General features: G+C 37.5%; 1 protein-coding gene across 5 annotated transcripts in view; it reads left to right on the forward strand.

Annotated features, from left to right (window-relative positions):
* The window catches only part of CD2AP (CD2 associated protein), a 128,604-nt gene that overhangs the window by 25,229 nt on the left and 88,240 nt on the right, over window positions 1-15,135 (forward strand). For all 5 annotated transcript variants that reach the window (XM_006099712.3, XM_023763351.1, XM_023763349.1 and 2 more), the window contains exon 3: window positions 13,173-13,326. In XM_006099712.3, the coding sequence (XP_006099774.1) occupies window positions 13,173-13,326 (154 nt within the window). The remainder of the gene's footprint in view (window positions 1-13,172; window positions 13,327-15,135) is intronic.

Consider the following 15,135-nt stretch of genomic DNA (forward strand, 5'->3'; position numbering starts at 1 on the left):
CAACCCCCGATCAGCCCTGCTCTGTGTGTGACAGGGGGCGGTGCCCAACTCCCTTATCAGCCCTACTCTGTGAGTGACAGGGGGGAGCTCCTCAACCCCCTGATGGGCCCTGCTCTGTGCGTGACAGGTGACAGGGGGGAGCTCCCCAACCCCCTGATGGGCCCTGCTCTGTGCGTGACAGGGGGGAGCTCCTCAACCACCTGATCCGCCCTGCTCTGTGTGTGACAGGATACGGAGCCCCAACCCCCCTGATGGGCCCTGGTCTGTGCATGACAGGGGGCAGCGCCCTTGTGTTATGATTGGAAATGCTCTGTGGGTGACAGGGGTGGGCCACGCAACTTTCCTCTCGACCCTGCCTTGAGTGTGATAAGTTGGTGCCCAAACCCCCCCAATTGGTTGTACCCTGAGCGAGAATAGAGCCGGGATGCCGACCTCCGGATCCGCCCAGTTCTGAGCATGAATGGGTCTGGCTGCCAACCTCGCTAATCGGCCCTGCTCTGAGCCCGACCAGGGGCTGCACCTAGGGATTGGGCCTGCCCTCTGCCACCTGGGAGCAGGCCTAAGCCAGCAGGTCATTATCTCCTGAGGGGTCCCAGACTGCAAGAGGGCACAGGACGGGCTGAGGGACCCCGTCTCTCCCCCGAGTGCACAAATTTTTGTGCACCGGGCCTCTAGTAAATTAATAACGAGGCAGTCTGACATGGAGGAGCCTTGTTATACGCATCACTTTAAAAATAAGCACATGGCCCTAACCAGTTTGGCTCAGTGGATAGAGCATCGGCCTGTGGACTGAAGGGTCCCAGGTTCAATTCCGGTCAAGGGCATGTACCTTGGTTGCAGGCACATCCCCAGTAGGGGGTGTGCAGGAGGCAGCTGATTGATGTTTGTCTCTCATCGATGTTTCTAACTATCCCTTTCTCTTCCTCTCTGTAAAAAAATCAATAAAATATATTAAAAAATAATAAAAATAAAAATAAGCATATGTCCTTTTAAGGATCTAGCACAGTGATGTTTTGGGTATTTTAAGGACCATGAGGAGTTTGATTTGAAATTATACAGGACCCCTATTGTGGAAACTGATGTGTATTCCGTGGTTGCACAGCACAGTCTCACAGCACTGTCATTATAGACCAGTGATGGCGAACCTTTTGAGCTCGGCGTGCCAGCATTTTGAAAAACCCTAACTGAAGTCTGGTGCCGTGTCACATATAGAAATTTTTTTATATTTGCAACCATAGTAAAACAAAGACTTATATTTTTGATATTTATTTTATATATTTAAATGCCATTTAACAAAGAAAAATCAACCAAAAAAATGAGTTTGCGTGTCACCTCTGACATGCGTGTCATAGGTTCGCCATCACTGTTATAGACCCTGCTCTTTCTTACTTTTTCTAGACAATTTTTTATAGCTGAAAACAATCAGCAAGCCTTTGATAACCATGACCAATGGAACTTTATTTTAAAGCTATCAAGTACAAATAATTGAGCAGAGATGACTGTATTTGCATTCTTATGCATAATTATTTTCTTCAGGGCCAGCGTTTCCAACCTAAGAAGCTACCTAACATGTGTATTCTCTCAAGGGGAAGACCATGAGCCCTCAAGATGCTGAGACCCAAGGAAATGCCTCACTGCCTTAACTGTCATTCCTGGTGCTAAAAAGAGCTGTATTTTTTTAAAGCGTTGGGCTGACTAGAAGACCCCTTCTCCCCCCCCCCCCCCCCAAATAATTGATGTGTGGTAAAAACCCAATGAGGAACAATTGGAGATTTTTATGCAGAAACTAATTCTTTTTTTTTTTTACATTTTTATTGATTTCCGAGAGGAAGGGAGAGGGAGAAGGAGAGAGAGTTAGAAACATCAGTGATGAGAGAGAATCACTGATCGGCTGCCTCCTACTGGGGACTGAGCCCACAACCTGGGCATGTGCCCTGACTGGGACTCAAACTGTGACCTCCTGGTTTATAGGTCGCCACACTATTCAGGCCAGAAACCAATTCTTAATAAAATCTCTGGAAGAGTACATGCTTCCATACAGAAGTTACTGTGTTTCTATCCATTGCAAACAAGATCAACAGCAACTTTAGAACCAATAAGGATACTTCTCTTTGAAGCATGTAGTTTTTATCAATTACATGTCTCATCTTGAAGCAGTTATAGCAGGGTTTTCAACTTCAGTATCCCTGATAAGAAACTAAATTCCCCTGGTTCCTTCTATTAAGCTATTTTTTAGCAAAATCAGTAGCAATATGGTAACATATCTTCCTCTATACCAGTGATGGCAAACCTATGACACGCGTGTCAGAGGTGACATGCGAACTAATTTTTTTGGTTGATTTTTCTTTGTTAAATGGCATTTAAATATATAAAATAAATATCAAAAATATAAGTCTTTGTTTTACTATGGTTGCAAATATCAAATAATTTCTATACGTGACACGGCACCAGACTTAAGTTAGGGTTTTTCAAAATGCTGACACGCCAAGCTCAAAAGGTTCGCCATCACTGCTCTATACCATGCCTTTCAAGTGTTTTATTCTTTTTGGTTTGTCATTCATTTATTTGTTCAAATAAATATATATTGACTAGAGGCCCAGTGCATGAAATTCGTTTAAGAGTAGGCCTTCTTTCCTCCGACTGCCGGCACCGGCTTCCCTCTGGCCGCAGTCAGGCACCCGGGACCCCGGCTCCCCTCACAGCCCCGGCTTCGTCCAGAAGGTCGTCCTGAAGGACGTCCGGTCTAATTAGCATATTACACTTTTATTATAGATGTTCTATGTGCTAGGACTTTTTGTTGATGCTAGGGATACAATGGTGAATAACAGGTAAGTTCCCTCTTCATGAGTTTATATTTTAATGGTGGGGGAAAACAGACATCTGAAAAAAGTAAATGAAATAGATGAAGATAATTTTTGATAATCACGTGTGCTTTGAAAGAAATAAGTGGTGGTGGGATGCAAAATGACATTGATAGTTTAAATTGGGTCAAACTATCAATACCATTCTGGGGTAAAATCTCTGAGGTTATTTGGCCAATAAATCACAGAAGAATGTGGAATAGATAAGGCATTTATTTCCTTTGAGAAAGATCCCTGAAATTAGAGGAAGGTAGGCTCAATGTGATGGTTGTGGTTTCTATCTACTGTACTAGAGGTACATCAAGAAGATAGCATGGCATTGTGAAAGGAACGTGGTCTTTGGAGTCACGGTGTATATACCTGGATTTGATTCTTTCTTCATCTCCCTCATACCCACATATATACCTGCTTTGTATTCTTCCTGAAGACACTTCTCTCTAGAGAACAAGCATATCAAACTCAAAGGCTAACATGGGCCAAATAAACAAGATTTAAGCTTATGTGGGACACAAATAAACAAAGCTTCAATTTTTGTAGGTTTATTTCGATAGAGACATGCTGAATACAAAGGGCTGAAATAAATGAGTAATAGTTAACATAAAATAATAGAACATTTTAATAAAAATTCGTATTTTTTCTTGAACATTAACTTACCAGACACTGAATAACTGCTCAAATTAATAAGCGTAACGCAGATAAACCTATTTTTCTTGTTCTCCGAAAGAGAAATATTTCCTGTTGAGCACACCAAACAAGTCAGCACAAGACTAATGATGTGGCAGTTGGCTGCTAAAATATTTGCTGCTATTATTAGTGGAGAGAAATGGCGTGCCTGCTCGTAAGGCGCGTAAGGGAAATGAATGCAACACGATTATAGTAGGCAGTCATTAATGAGCGTTGTAGTTCGTTATTAATAATTATGTATAACAGAATATTATAATAATTAAGTTACAAAATTTTTATTAAAATGTTTCTTACATACAGTTAGATTGGCTGGGCCGCAGAAATATTTGTTGTGGGCTGCGAGTTTGACATGCTTGCTCTAGAGCAGTGGTTCTCAACCTTCCTAATGCCCCGACCCTTTAATACAGTTCCTCATGTTGTGGTGACCCCCAACCATAAAATGATTTTCCTTGCTACTTCATAACTGTAATTTTGCTACTGTTATGATCGTAAATATCTGATATTACAAATTGAATATAATTAAAGCATAGTGATTAATCACAAAAACAATATGTAATTATATATGTGTTTTCCGATGATCTTAGGCGGCCCCTGTGAAAGGGTCGTTTGACGCCCAAAGGGGTCGCGACCCACAGGTTGAGAACCGCTGTTCTAGCACATTCATTTCTTCCTATGTAAGTGGGATATTCCACTTGTTTGGGTTATTGGTAGGTATTTGATTATGTGTCTTGCATGTAGATATATGATGGAGTTTATTATTTCATCCATTTTGGAAAGGGGAAATAGGAGAAGAACATCAGCTAAATTGTTAATTTAGTCAACATATATTTAGGGTTTTTTTTGTTTTGTTTGTTTTTGTGCCTGTAATAGTCCGGGTACTATTAAATGTTAATAATAAAAGTAGGTAAATAAGGTAGAACTTTACTAATTGCTCTTTAGAAAAAGTGAATAGTTTTAAAGGAAGGACAAAAATAAAGAAGAAAGTAATTAAAATGAGAAAATATGGAACAAGCAGCCTGGTTAGCCTATGTGCCTAGGGAAATCATTTTGTCTTGGTGGTGGTAGTAGCGATAGAACAGATTAAGTTTATTTAAAAGTGGACCGACTGGATGAAAAACTAGACACTAAAAAAAGCTTTTGGTGGTTAGGATTTGAGTAAGCTATAGTTCCTTAGGATAACACTAATTGTGATAGTTCTTTTCTGTGTAACTAATCATATTTATAGAAAAATGACCTGGTGGAAATTACCTTTTTTTGTTCTTGTTGTTATTGAGTCCTTTGGGGGGAAAAAGTCGTTCTTTGAAGATAAGGGTCTAAGATAAAATGCCTTTAGAAGGTTGCTTCAGTTATAAGATGAGAAAGCAGAAATCTGGGGGTAAAAATATCTTTTAAAAAAATCGGAATATTGGTTGAGGACCTGGGATCAAAATATAAACTTTATTTAACTAAAGGGGGAACTTGTGCTGGGGGAAAAAAAAGTTACCTCCAATTCAGATTCCCTACTTGGCTCCATTGTCACTTGGAGGGGGAGGAGCTTCTTGTTAATTCTGGGTGAGTAGGAGTTCAGGCTCCAGTAGCCTCCACTGATACCCTCCTCCCTGGAGGGGCAGGTGTTCCTCAGTGTTGCCTTGTGGCCTGCCTCTGCCTTCACAGTAGGTGGGAGAGGAGGGCTCATTCCTATCTGGTTGGGAGGGGAATTTTGGCTCTCCATTTGGCCTTCTTTGATACTACCCTGGCTGGGGACATGGGGATGGGGTGGTAGTTGGGGTACCTCATTACAGCCTGTTAAGGGTGGAAATGTAGGCTCCCTACTTGGCCTTTGTTGGTGTGGGTGAGGACGGGGCTATAGGTTTTTTTCCTGTGATATTTGACTGCAGTGTAGTGGCTATTGTCTAAGAGCTTTCTGTCTTGCTAGACCAGTGATCGGCAAACTGTGGCTCGCGAGCCACATGCGGCTCTTTGGCCCCTTGAGTGTGGCTCTTCCACATGGGCCACGAAGTTTCAGTCGCACTGTACATGCACGCCCACATACCGACTTCTGCGCATGGGCCACGAAGTTTCAATCACACTGTACGTGCATGCCCGCACGTGGTATTTTGTGGAAGAGCCACACTCAAGGGGCCAAAGAGCCGAATGTGGCTCATGAGCCGCAGTTTGCCGACCACTGAGAAACAAGTATACAAGACGAGTGTGGATGGGAGAGTTGGAAGGGGTCGACCTCAGCGAATGTACCTCAATCAGATTGAGGACGTTTTTAGCAAAGGCCAGCTTAGGAGTACCCTAATTAAGTTAATAACAATGTACCTACCTATATAGTTTAAGTTTAAAAAATTTGGCTCTCAAAAGAAATTTCAATCGTTGTACTGTTGATATTTGGCTCTGTTGACTAATGAGTTTGCCGACTACTGTGCTAGACTATCCTTTCCTTGGTCCTTTGGCTAAAGAGAGAAGGCTTTTCTTGGAGCTTTTTTTTCTCTCTGTCTATTGGCATTTCCAGGTTGCCAGCTCCTCCAGTACTCAGTCTGTAATATATGAGGAAGAAAGAAAATCCAGTGAACTCAACAGGTTCAGAGGAACCTGGTCTCTTTGGCTTGTGTTACCTTCTTTCCTCCACTTTTCACAATACTTTTATCTATTTTTAAAAATAAGTAGTATCTAGAGTTTTTAACTGTACTTAATGGGAGGAATAGGGAAAAATATATTTATCTTTCTGTAACGGGAAAGCAAGATGATGATGCCTTTAAGTAGAGATTGTAATGCACATCCTTAACAGTCTAAAATCTCACAATCTAGAAGAGTTTCTTCTTTTGGAAGTGGTGTAGGAATAGTTTTTTCTTAAGCCATTGTTATAAAGTGCTAAGAAAAATGAATATTAGTTATATTAGCACAAGAATAGATTAGCATTCAGTAAAAAGGTAATAAGCATAGTTGATACCTTTATTTTCTTTTATGACTTGCTTCTGAAGATTAAGATAACATGAAAAGTAGGTAATAGTGCAGTTGACTAGTTATAGGCATTTAATAAATGTTAGTGAACTCTGCTCATTGAGTTTCATATATGGTAGAGTACATAGTCTGATGACCTGAGTGAATGAGTCAGAGGAAGTTGGGGAGGGAAGGGGTTGGGCACCAATGTAGAAGGCACATTTGGTAGTTTCACAAGTATTGAAGCACAGGAGGTTATGGGGAAAGCAGAGAAATGTCATGAAATGAGATCTCAAAAGAGGTTAGCAGAAACATTAGTTGTATTTAAAGAGTGTTAGGACAGTAGTTTTGGATTGGGGATACCAGCTTCCAAACAGCTTTCTTTTGGACTTTATACTGATCTTGGAGGTGCTACAGGTTTTTATAGGATTGGTTACTGTTATGGTGATTTTACTTTAGTGTTTTAAAAAACAAGTGGATATGTTTACAGAAGATGTCTCAGGAGTTGGTAAGTGTATTATTATATTTTAAAATTTTAAATGAAAGTTTGATCTCCTTTGAAGAATCCTTGGAACTGTATAAAGTATTTTAGGCTTTTTGATATAATAAGAAACAAAGAAACAAAAGCTGACAAGTAAATAAAAATCATTTGGTTGGTTTTGACCTAAATTTCTAGCAGGCTTTTTTTTTTTTTTTCACATTTAGGAAAAAGATTTAAATGATCAAATCTGCTTTTTTTAGATAAAAAATAGGCAGTTTGACAACTTATCTTGCATTTTAAAATTTCATTTTATTTCTAGATTATATAGATCACAAATGTATTTAAAAACCTTTTAAAAGGCTTCTTTAAAAATACTAAGTAGCAAAATGGGGAATAAGATCATCTGATGTACATGGCTACTTTGGAAAAGGTCTTAGAGATTTTTTTGTTTTTTAAATATAACTTCTTTTTCTGGAAGAGTGCTGATATTATGTTTAAATCTTACGGTAGTCCACTGTTTCAACAAGAGGAGTTACTATTTGGGTGAAGGAATTGACAATTTTACTTTCTTTTTTAAATCCCTTACTTTGTGAAAACTATTAATTTGCTTAGATAAACCTCAGTGATTTTGTTGAGCAGTAGGAGATTTGTTGGTAGCTTTAATAAAATAGTTCAGAAAGCTAGCTTTAAATCAGGAGAAGAAGACTGACTGATTTATTTTCGTAAATCGGAAACACAGGAGAGGAGAAAACAACTCTGTAGATAACAGAATATTAAATAGAAGACAACTTTTATTTCCTTATTGGGAATTACAATAAAAATAGCAGATATAATGCAAAAGTTATATATAGTTATTCATGTTACCTCATAGTACATTTTCTGTTACATATTGTAAAACATTAACTATACACACTGATTAGAGCAGTTTGTTTTGTGACTTGGGTTACTTTTGATAATATTTTGAATCCCAGATAGACTATATTTACTGAGTTAGAGAAATAGTTTAATACAGGTAATGTTAGAAAAGAGGTATAAGGATTTAGATTTTGTAATGTGTGCTCACACACCTAAGATCTTTCTAAATGCTCTGAAACAATTTGACTTACAGTGCTATTCTTTGTGGGCACACCAAGTTTTTTTTTTTTTTTTATTAAAAATAAGTAATACATGCTGAAACAAAATTCAAGTAGTATAGCAGTATTTAATAGGAAAAATACATTTCTTTTCTCAAAACCCTCCTTCAAAAACCTCCTTTTACATTTAGGAATTTGGTAGATATTTTATAGACTGTTTTCTATAGAAACTCTTTTAAACTGAATTATTTGTACCCTCATCCCCTTTATCTCCTATTTTTCACACCATAAATTTCAAGTTGAGACATTGTGATATAAATCATGTTAGTGTTTACCTGGGACTTACCTGGAAAGTTAAAATCTAATTTTTTCCCTTAAGCAGTTAACATATTTTGTTTCTGCAAAAGTATTTCAAGTTGTAATGATTTAAACCAGGAAAGTTTGATTGCCAAAACGTGGGCTTCTGGGATATCTCCTGGTTTTGCTTTTTATTAGGTCAGTATTCCTCATTGCCTGCTTGTCACTGTCATCTGTGGCCTCAAGGGAGTCTAGGAGGCTTGAGAGAAGGATCTCCATGTAGGCTTAGTGACTTTTGAGTCATAGACTATCCCTCATTCCCTGCTGTTCTTATTCTAAAACTCCTTTATCCTAGTGCTAAAAACACAAATAGCATTTTTTAAAAATTAATAAAACTAGTATGAAAAATGTGACCATTATAAATTATTGAGGTATTTCCAGTTCATTTCGATCAGTGTGGTATGTCTGAAAGAATATGGGTAGAAGAGTTCTTCATTGTGTTTTTTTCTAATCTACTTCACTTGGCTGTCATTAGCATTCTTGTGATAGGACAAGGCAAGGAGTAGGATGCCAATAAATGTACATAAATCCTCCCCACCCCTTTTCCTACTCTTCCCTTTTACAAATGGGGGAGGGACAGTTGAAATAGGGAGGCCCTTTGTCCAAGTTGAAGAGACAGTGGTTACATAGAGAATAGTTTATTTGGGGAAGGAGAAAATAAGTTTAGAAACTTTCAAAATGGCCATCCTACATTATCTTTTTACTGTTTTCCTTGATGATTCTGATATGCTAGCATTCAGCGATACATACAGATTTCATAAAAGGTTTTTAAGAATGGGGTTAATTATCTTGTTAGCTAGAACAGCATACGGTACCAAATAAACATTTAATCTTATTTTTCTTATTCTTAATAATGTCACTTTTCCATACCTTCTGATTTATGCTTCTGTAAAATTGGAGGTTACATTCAGGATTTCCAACACTTTTTGCAAATCCTGAATGTAAACTTTAAAATAATTATGTGTATTCCTTAATTTTAATTAACATAAGCAGATCTGTAACTCTGTTTAGGAATTTGGTGATTAGATATTCTCTCTTTCATTTAAGAAAAAAGAAGCTCTTACCTTGTTTTTATTCTTTGCGACCTTTGATTTTATGATATGGAACTTAAGTGATTTCTATTTTCAAATCCTGATCATGGCACTGGCCATGATCAGATAACCAAATTATTGTATAGATATATTACAACATGAAGGAGAGGTTGTGAATTTTGTTGATAATCTTTCAAGTTACCTGGTTTTGCTTAGTGCAATCAGAGCTAAGTATCTTGGATTACCTTAATAGGTGAAGAATAACTATATTCTCTCCAATCTTTTTAGCTTCCTCATTTGCTTATATTTCTCATCTTCCTTTACTTTTACTTTTTACTTCCTTTAATTGTTACTTTTTATTCCTTATGAAATAAAATCAATCAATATAATACATTCTTATCTATTTGGAAATTATCCCTATTGAGTATTTTTTCTTGGTCAATTTTGGATTGAAAAATTGGATTACTTATTATGTAGGAGGCTTTCCTCATTTGTGGAATGAGATTTAGAGTTTTTCTGTTTGTTTTGTCAAGACATGATACTCTCTGAGTGAGGACTCTTTTTTTGTTGTTACTGGATCTCCTGAAGTCATTTTCAAAATCAGGAAAAAAGTGAAGTTGGTAGACAATGGATGCTACGGGATTAATATGTATTTTATTTACTGGCTAATTAAGTAGAAAGCAGTAAAGGGAGAAGAAGAAACACTGGAAGCCTTACTAATAAAAAAGTACTCAATAAAATTGCTGTTGAAGATGATAGCCAAAGAATAATTTGGGGGCACTATGTATCTAGGAACTAGAAAAGAGAGTTAGGTTAGTAGGTTGGTGAGAGAGGAGGAAGAGAGAAAGGGAGGGAGAAAGAGAAAGTAAGTAAATGCCTGGTGGTAGATAGTATCAGTAAGAGGTGGAGGAGGAGCCCAGTGTAAACTTTATTTGTAATTTTGCTTATAGCCTGGAGGTCACTTGGTACTTGTCATATCTTAGTTGGTACTTTGTATTTGGAACCTGAGTTTTCCATGTGTAGGGTAGACTGTATATATATTCTAGCTTGCTTCTCCCTTTCATTTTATATCTTTTACCCTCAGATTTATTATATCTAATATTCATGGATGTGATTATGTTTCAAAGAATTTTGAAGGTCCTTAAAATGTTTCTAAATCTTGAGCAATATGTTGTGAATTAATTTTATAGAAATGGGAAACATTGTCTCAAATATATTTAGTCACATAATTTTTATTTAAAAATAACGTAAATATCCAAAGTTATATAACTAGTAAACAGGATATTGCCAGAATTCGTACCCAAGTCATCTGTCTCCTGATCCTGTACTTTTATTTATTTATTTTTACATATATTTATTGATTTCAGAGAGGAAAGGAGAGGGAGAGAGATAGAAACATCAAGGATGAGAGAGAATCATTAATCAGCTGCCTCCTGCACACACCCTACTGGGGATTGAGCCCACAACCTGGGCATGTGCCCTTAATCAGAATAAACCCTGGACCCTTCAGTCTGCAGACTGGTGCTCTATCCACTGAGCCAAACGGGCTAGGGTCTGATCCTGTACTTAATAATATTAAGTTAAACTAGCTTTACTTTCCTAGGACAAGATTTGAATATCAAGCTAAGTTCTTGGTCTTTTGTACTAAAAGCAACAATAGCTCTCAGAGGTACGGCTTTTATTTGTTTAAAACCATGTTAGCTCAGGAGAATCCAAAATGAATAGGTTTGGCATGTTGAGTTTGTAAACTACCAGTTTTCACATAGATTTTATGTTTGAAAAATACTTAGTGCAGTCTGAAAACTGTAAGGTTTTCAAATGTTGAAATGTCATGTACTATTAATAGTAAATTGAAGTATTTTTCCTTAAATGCATTACCATAAAAATGAAGCGTCTATATTATAAATTATTTTGTCTTCTGTAATTTGTACTTTAACAATTTTTCACAATTCTCCACCAACTTTAACAGTTTTCCGAAATGAAAAACTTATTCTGATTGAAAGACGATATTCATTGTTTAAAAAAAACACAAAGCAAGCATCAAACACTTTTGTATAGTACAAAGGAGTCAAAATCACCTGAAATCCTACTAGTTAGAAAGTAACAACTGGTTAACATTGTGGTAGATACAAACACCTAGAGACAGAAATTCTTTGTTAACTTTGTATGTGAAAAATGTCTTCGGGTTTGTGATTCACTTTTTTTAATGCTTAATTGTAATGAACAGAAACTGTTAATTTTAATATTAAATGTGTGAGATTAGGAGTCCAGTTTCATTCCCTACACCCTAAATAGGGAACATTAGTTTTACAAGTACTATGTATTTTAAGAATCTATTTTTTTCTTACTTTTTGTCTGTTATAAATCAAGTTTGTTTGTTTATGGACTTTTATTTTGTTTCATTTATCACTATGTCTGTTTTTATGCCAGTACTGTACTAATTTATAGTGTCACATAGTTTTTCTGTATATCGTAGTAAAAAAGAAAAATTCCCCTCACTTTCTTTCCCCTGAAGTGTTCTGGCTATTCTTGACCTTTTGTTCTTCTATACAAATTTAGAAACTGTTTATTAAATTGCTCTCCTAAATCTGTGAGATATTTTTGAAATTGCATTGCATCATTACATCAGTTTTAGGAAGATTTGATATCTTTGTGATACTGAGTTTTTAAAATCACTGAACATGGCATAACTTCCCTTTTCTCTTATACTTCTTTTCATGAAGGTTTGCATATCTTCTCTTAGCCTCTAATTTAGAACATGGTTCATTAAACTATGGCCCATTGGCCAAATCTGAATGCCACCTGTTTTTGTAGTTCATGAGCCGAGAATGCTCGCTAAGAATTTTATAAATGGGGGAGGGGAGAACCAAAGGAAGCATGACATTTAATGACATGTGAAATTATATAAAATTGAAATTTTAGTATTCATAAATAAAATTTTGTTGGTGCATAGTTATATTCATTCATTTAAGTATGTGGCTGTGTCTACACTTCAAATAGCAGAGTCTATTGTTTCAACAGAGATTGAATGACCCACAAATCTAAAATATTTTATTATTTGATCCTTTATAGAAAAAGTTTGTCCACCCCTGACTTAGAATTATTGTTTGTCATTGTTTGTTTACGTATTTCAGAGTGCCATGTGTATGTTGGGGTGGAGGTGGTGTTTTAGCCTCCTTTTCTTTACCTATATCTCCAATTCTGATAAGACCTAAACTCATAGTGAGCCACTGTTACCGAAGTGCATTGCATTCTTTAAATTTGTGTGGGCAGAGAAAAAGTTTGGAAACTTTTGATATCATGTTTTATATAATAACTAGAGGCCTGGTGCACGAAATTTATGCATGGAGGTGTGGGGGTTCCCCTCAGCCCAGCCTGCACCCTCTTGCTATCTGGGACCACTGGCTCCTAACTGCTCGCCTGCCTGCCTAATCTCCCGTAACCACTCTGCCTGCCTGCCTGGCTAATCGCCCCTAACCACTCTGCCTTCCTGCCTCATTGCCCCTAACCACTTTTCTACCTGCCTGACGGCTCCTAACTGCTCACCTGCCTGCCCGATCACCCCTAACTGCCTCTTCCTCGGCCCCTGCCACAGCGGCTTCGTCCAGAATGATGTCTGGAAGGTCTTTTGGCTGCCCGGTCTAATTAGCATATTACACTTTTATTATTATAGATCACTGTACCTGTGCTTTGGCATTTTACAATAGAGAATTTAATAAAATAACTTAATTTTCCTATTTCCTGATTTTCCCTTTTATAGGAAATTAAGAGAGAAACAGAATCCAAGGATGACAATTTGCCCATCAGACGGGAAAGGCATGGGAATGTAGCAAGTCTTGTACAACGAATAAGCACCTATGGACTTCCAGCTGGAGGAATTCAGCCACATCCACCAACTAAAAACATTAAAAAAAGTATGTAAATAGTTTCTTTACTTTTAATAAATTGAGTCAAAATAGAGGGATGTCTTCTAGCTGTTCATAAATTACGTTATGAAAAATTAGCTCAACCTTTTGCAGTTGAGTGCAGAAACTTCCCACTTACTCTCATGTTACCAGTTACTGGCCCATGTAGTCAATTCTTTATATGAGTTGCTGACAACTATGTGTGGGAATGGTTTTCTTATTAGTGTTTAAGGCTCTATTGACTTGTTAACGCTTTGCCTTAAATTTATTTTAATACCATTTATTTACTGAAAAGCTTAAGTGTCTGCTTATCCTTAAGCAGTATAGGTAGATGCAAGAATTTTGATAGTATGATTCTTTTTTTTTAAATTAAATCTTTATTGTTCAGATTATTACAGTTGTTCCTCTTTTTTCCCCCCAATAGCTCCCCTCCACCCAGTTCCCACCCCACCCTCTGCCCTTACTCCCCCCCCCCCCACTGTCCTCATCCATAGGTGTACGATTTTTGTCCAGTACCCTCCACACCCCTTCCCCCCGCCCCCGAGAATAGTCAGTCCAATCCCTGTCTATGCCCCTGATTCTATTATATTCACCAGTTTATTCTGTTCATCAGATTATTCATTCACTTGATTTTTAGATTCACTTGTTGATAGATGTGTATTTGTTGTTCATAATTTGTATCTTTACCTTTTTCTTCTTCTTCCTCTTCTTAAAGGATACCTTTCAGCATTTCATATAATACTGGTTTGGTGGTGATGAACTCCTTTAGCTTTTTCTTATCAGTGAAGCTCTTTATCTGACCCTCAATTCTGAATGATAGCTTTGCTGGGTAAAGTAATCTTGGTTATAGGTTCTTGGTATTCAACACTTTGAATATTTCTTGCCAATCCCTTCTGGCCTGCAAAGTTTCTGTTGAGAAATCAGCTGACAGTCGTATGGGTACTCCCTTGTAGATAACTGATTGTTTTTCTCTTGCTGCTTTTAAGATTCTCTCTTTGTCTTTTGCTCTTGGCATTTTAATTATGATGTGTCTTGGTGTGGTCCTCTTTGGATTCCTTTTGTTTGGGGTTCTCTGCGCTTCCTGGACTTATAAGTCTATTTCTTTCACCGTAGGGGAAGTTTTCTGTCATTATTTCTTCAAATAGGTTTTCAATATCTTGCTCTCTCTCTTCTTCTGGCACCCCCATAATTCAGATGTTGGTAAGCTTGAAGTTGTCCCAGAGGCTCCTTACACTATCTTCATATTTTCGGATTCTTTTTTCTTTTTGTTTTTCCAGTTGGGTGTTTTTAACTTCTTCGTATTTCAAATCTTTGACTTGATTCTTGCGATCCTCTGGTCTGCTGTTGGGAGTCTGTATAATATTCTTTATTTCAGTCAGTGTATGCTTAATTTCTAGTTGGTCCTTTTTCATAACCTTGAGGGTCTCACGAGATTTCTTGAGGTCTCACTAAATTTATCGGCAGTTTCTAGAAAATTCTTGGAAAATCTTAGAAGTGTGGTTTTGAACTCTATATCCAGTAGTTTACTTTCCTCCATTTCTGTCATTTGTGACCTGTTTCTTTGTCTCCGCATTTTTTATTCTTCCCTGTGTTGATAGAGTGGCTTTCTGTGCTAGGTGTCCTATAGGGCCCAGTGGCTCAGCCTCCCCAATTACCTGAGGTGGACACTCTTGGTTCACCCCTTTGTGGGCTGTGTGCACAGTCTTGTTGTAGTTAAGCCTTGATTGTTGTAGGTATCACTGGGAGGAATTGACCTCCAGGCCAGTTGGCTGTGAGAATCAGCTGTGTCTGCAGTGGGAGAACTTCTGTGCTGGAGAC

This window comes from Myotis lucifugus, unplaced genomic scaffold (assembly GCF_000147115.1).
Source record: "Myotis lucifugus unplaced genomic scaffold, Myoluc2.0 scaffold_281, whole genome shotgun sequence".
Taxonomy (NCBI): domain Eukaryota; kingdom Metazoa; phylum Chordata; class Mammalia; order Chiroptera; family Vespertilionidae; genus Myotis; species Myotis lucifugus.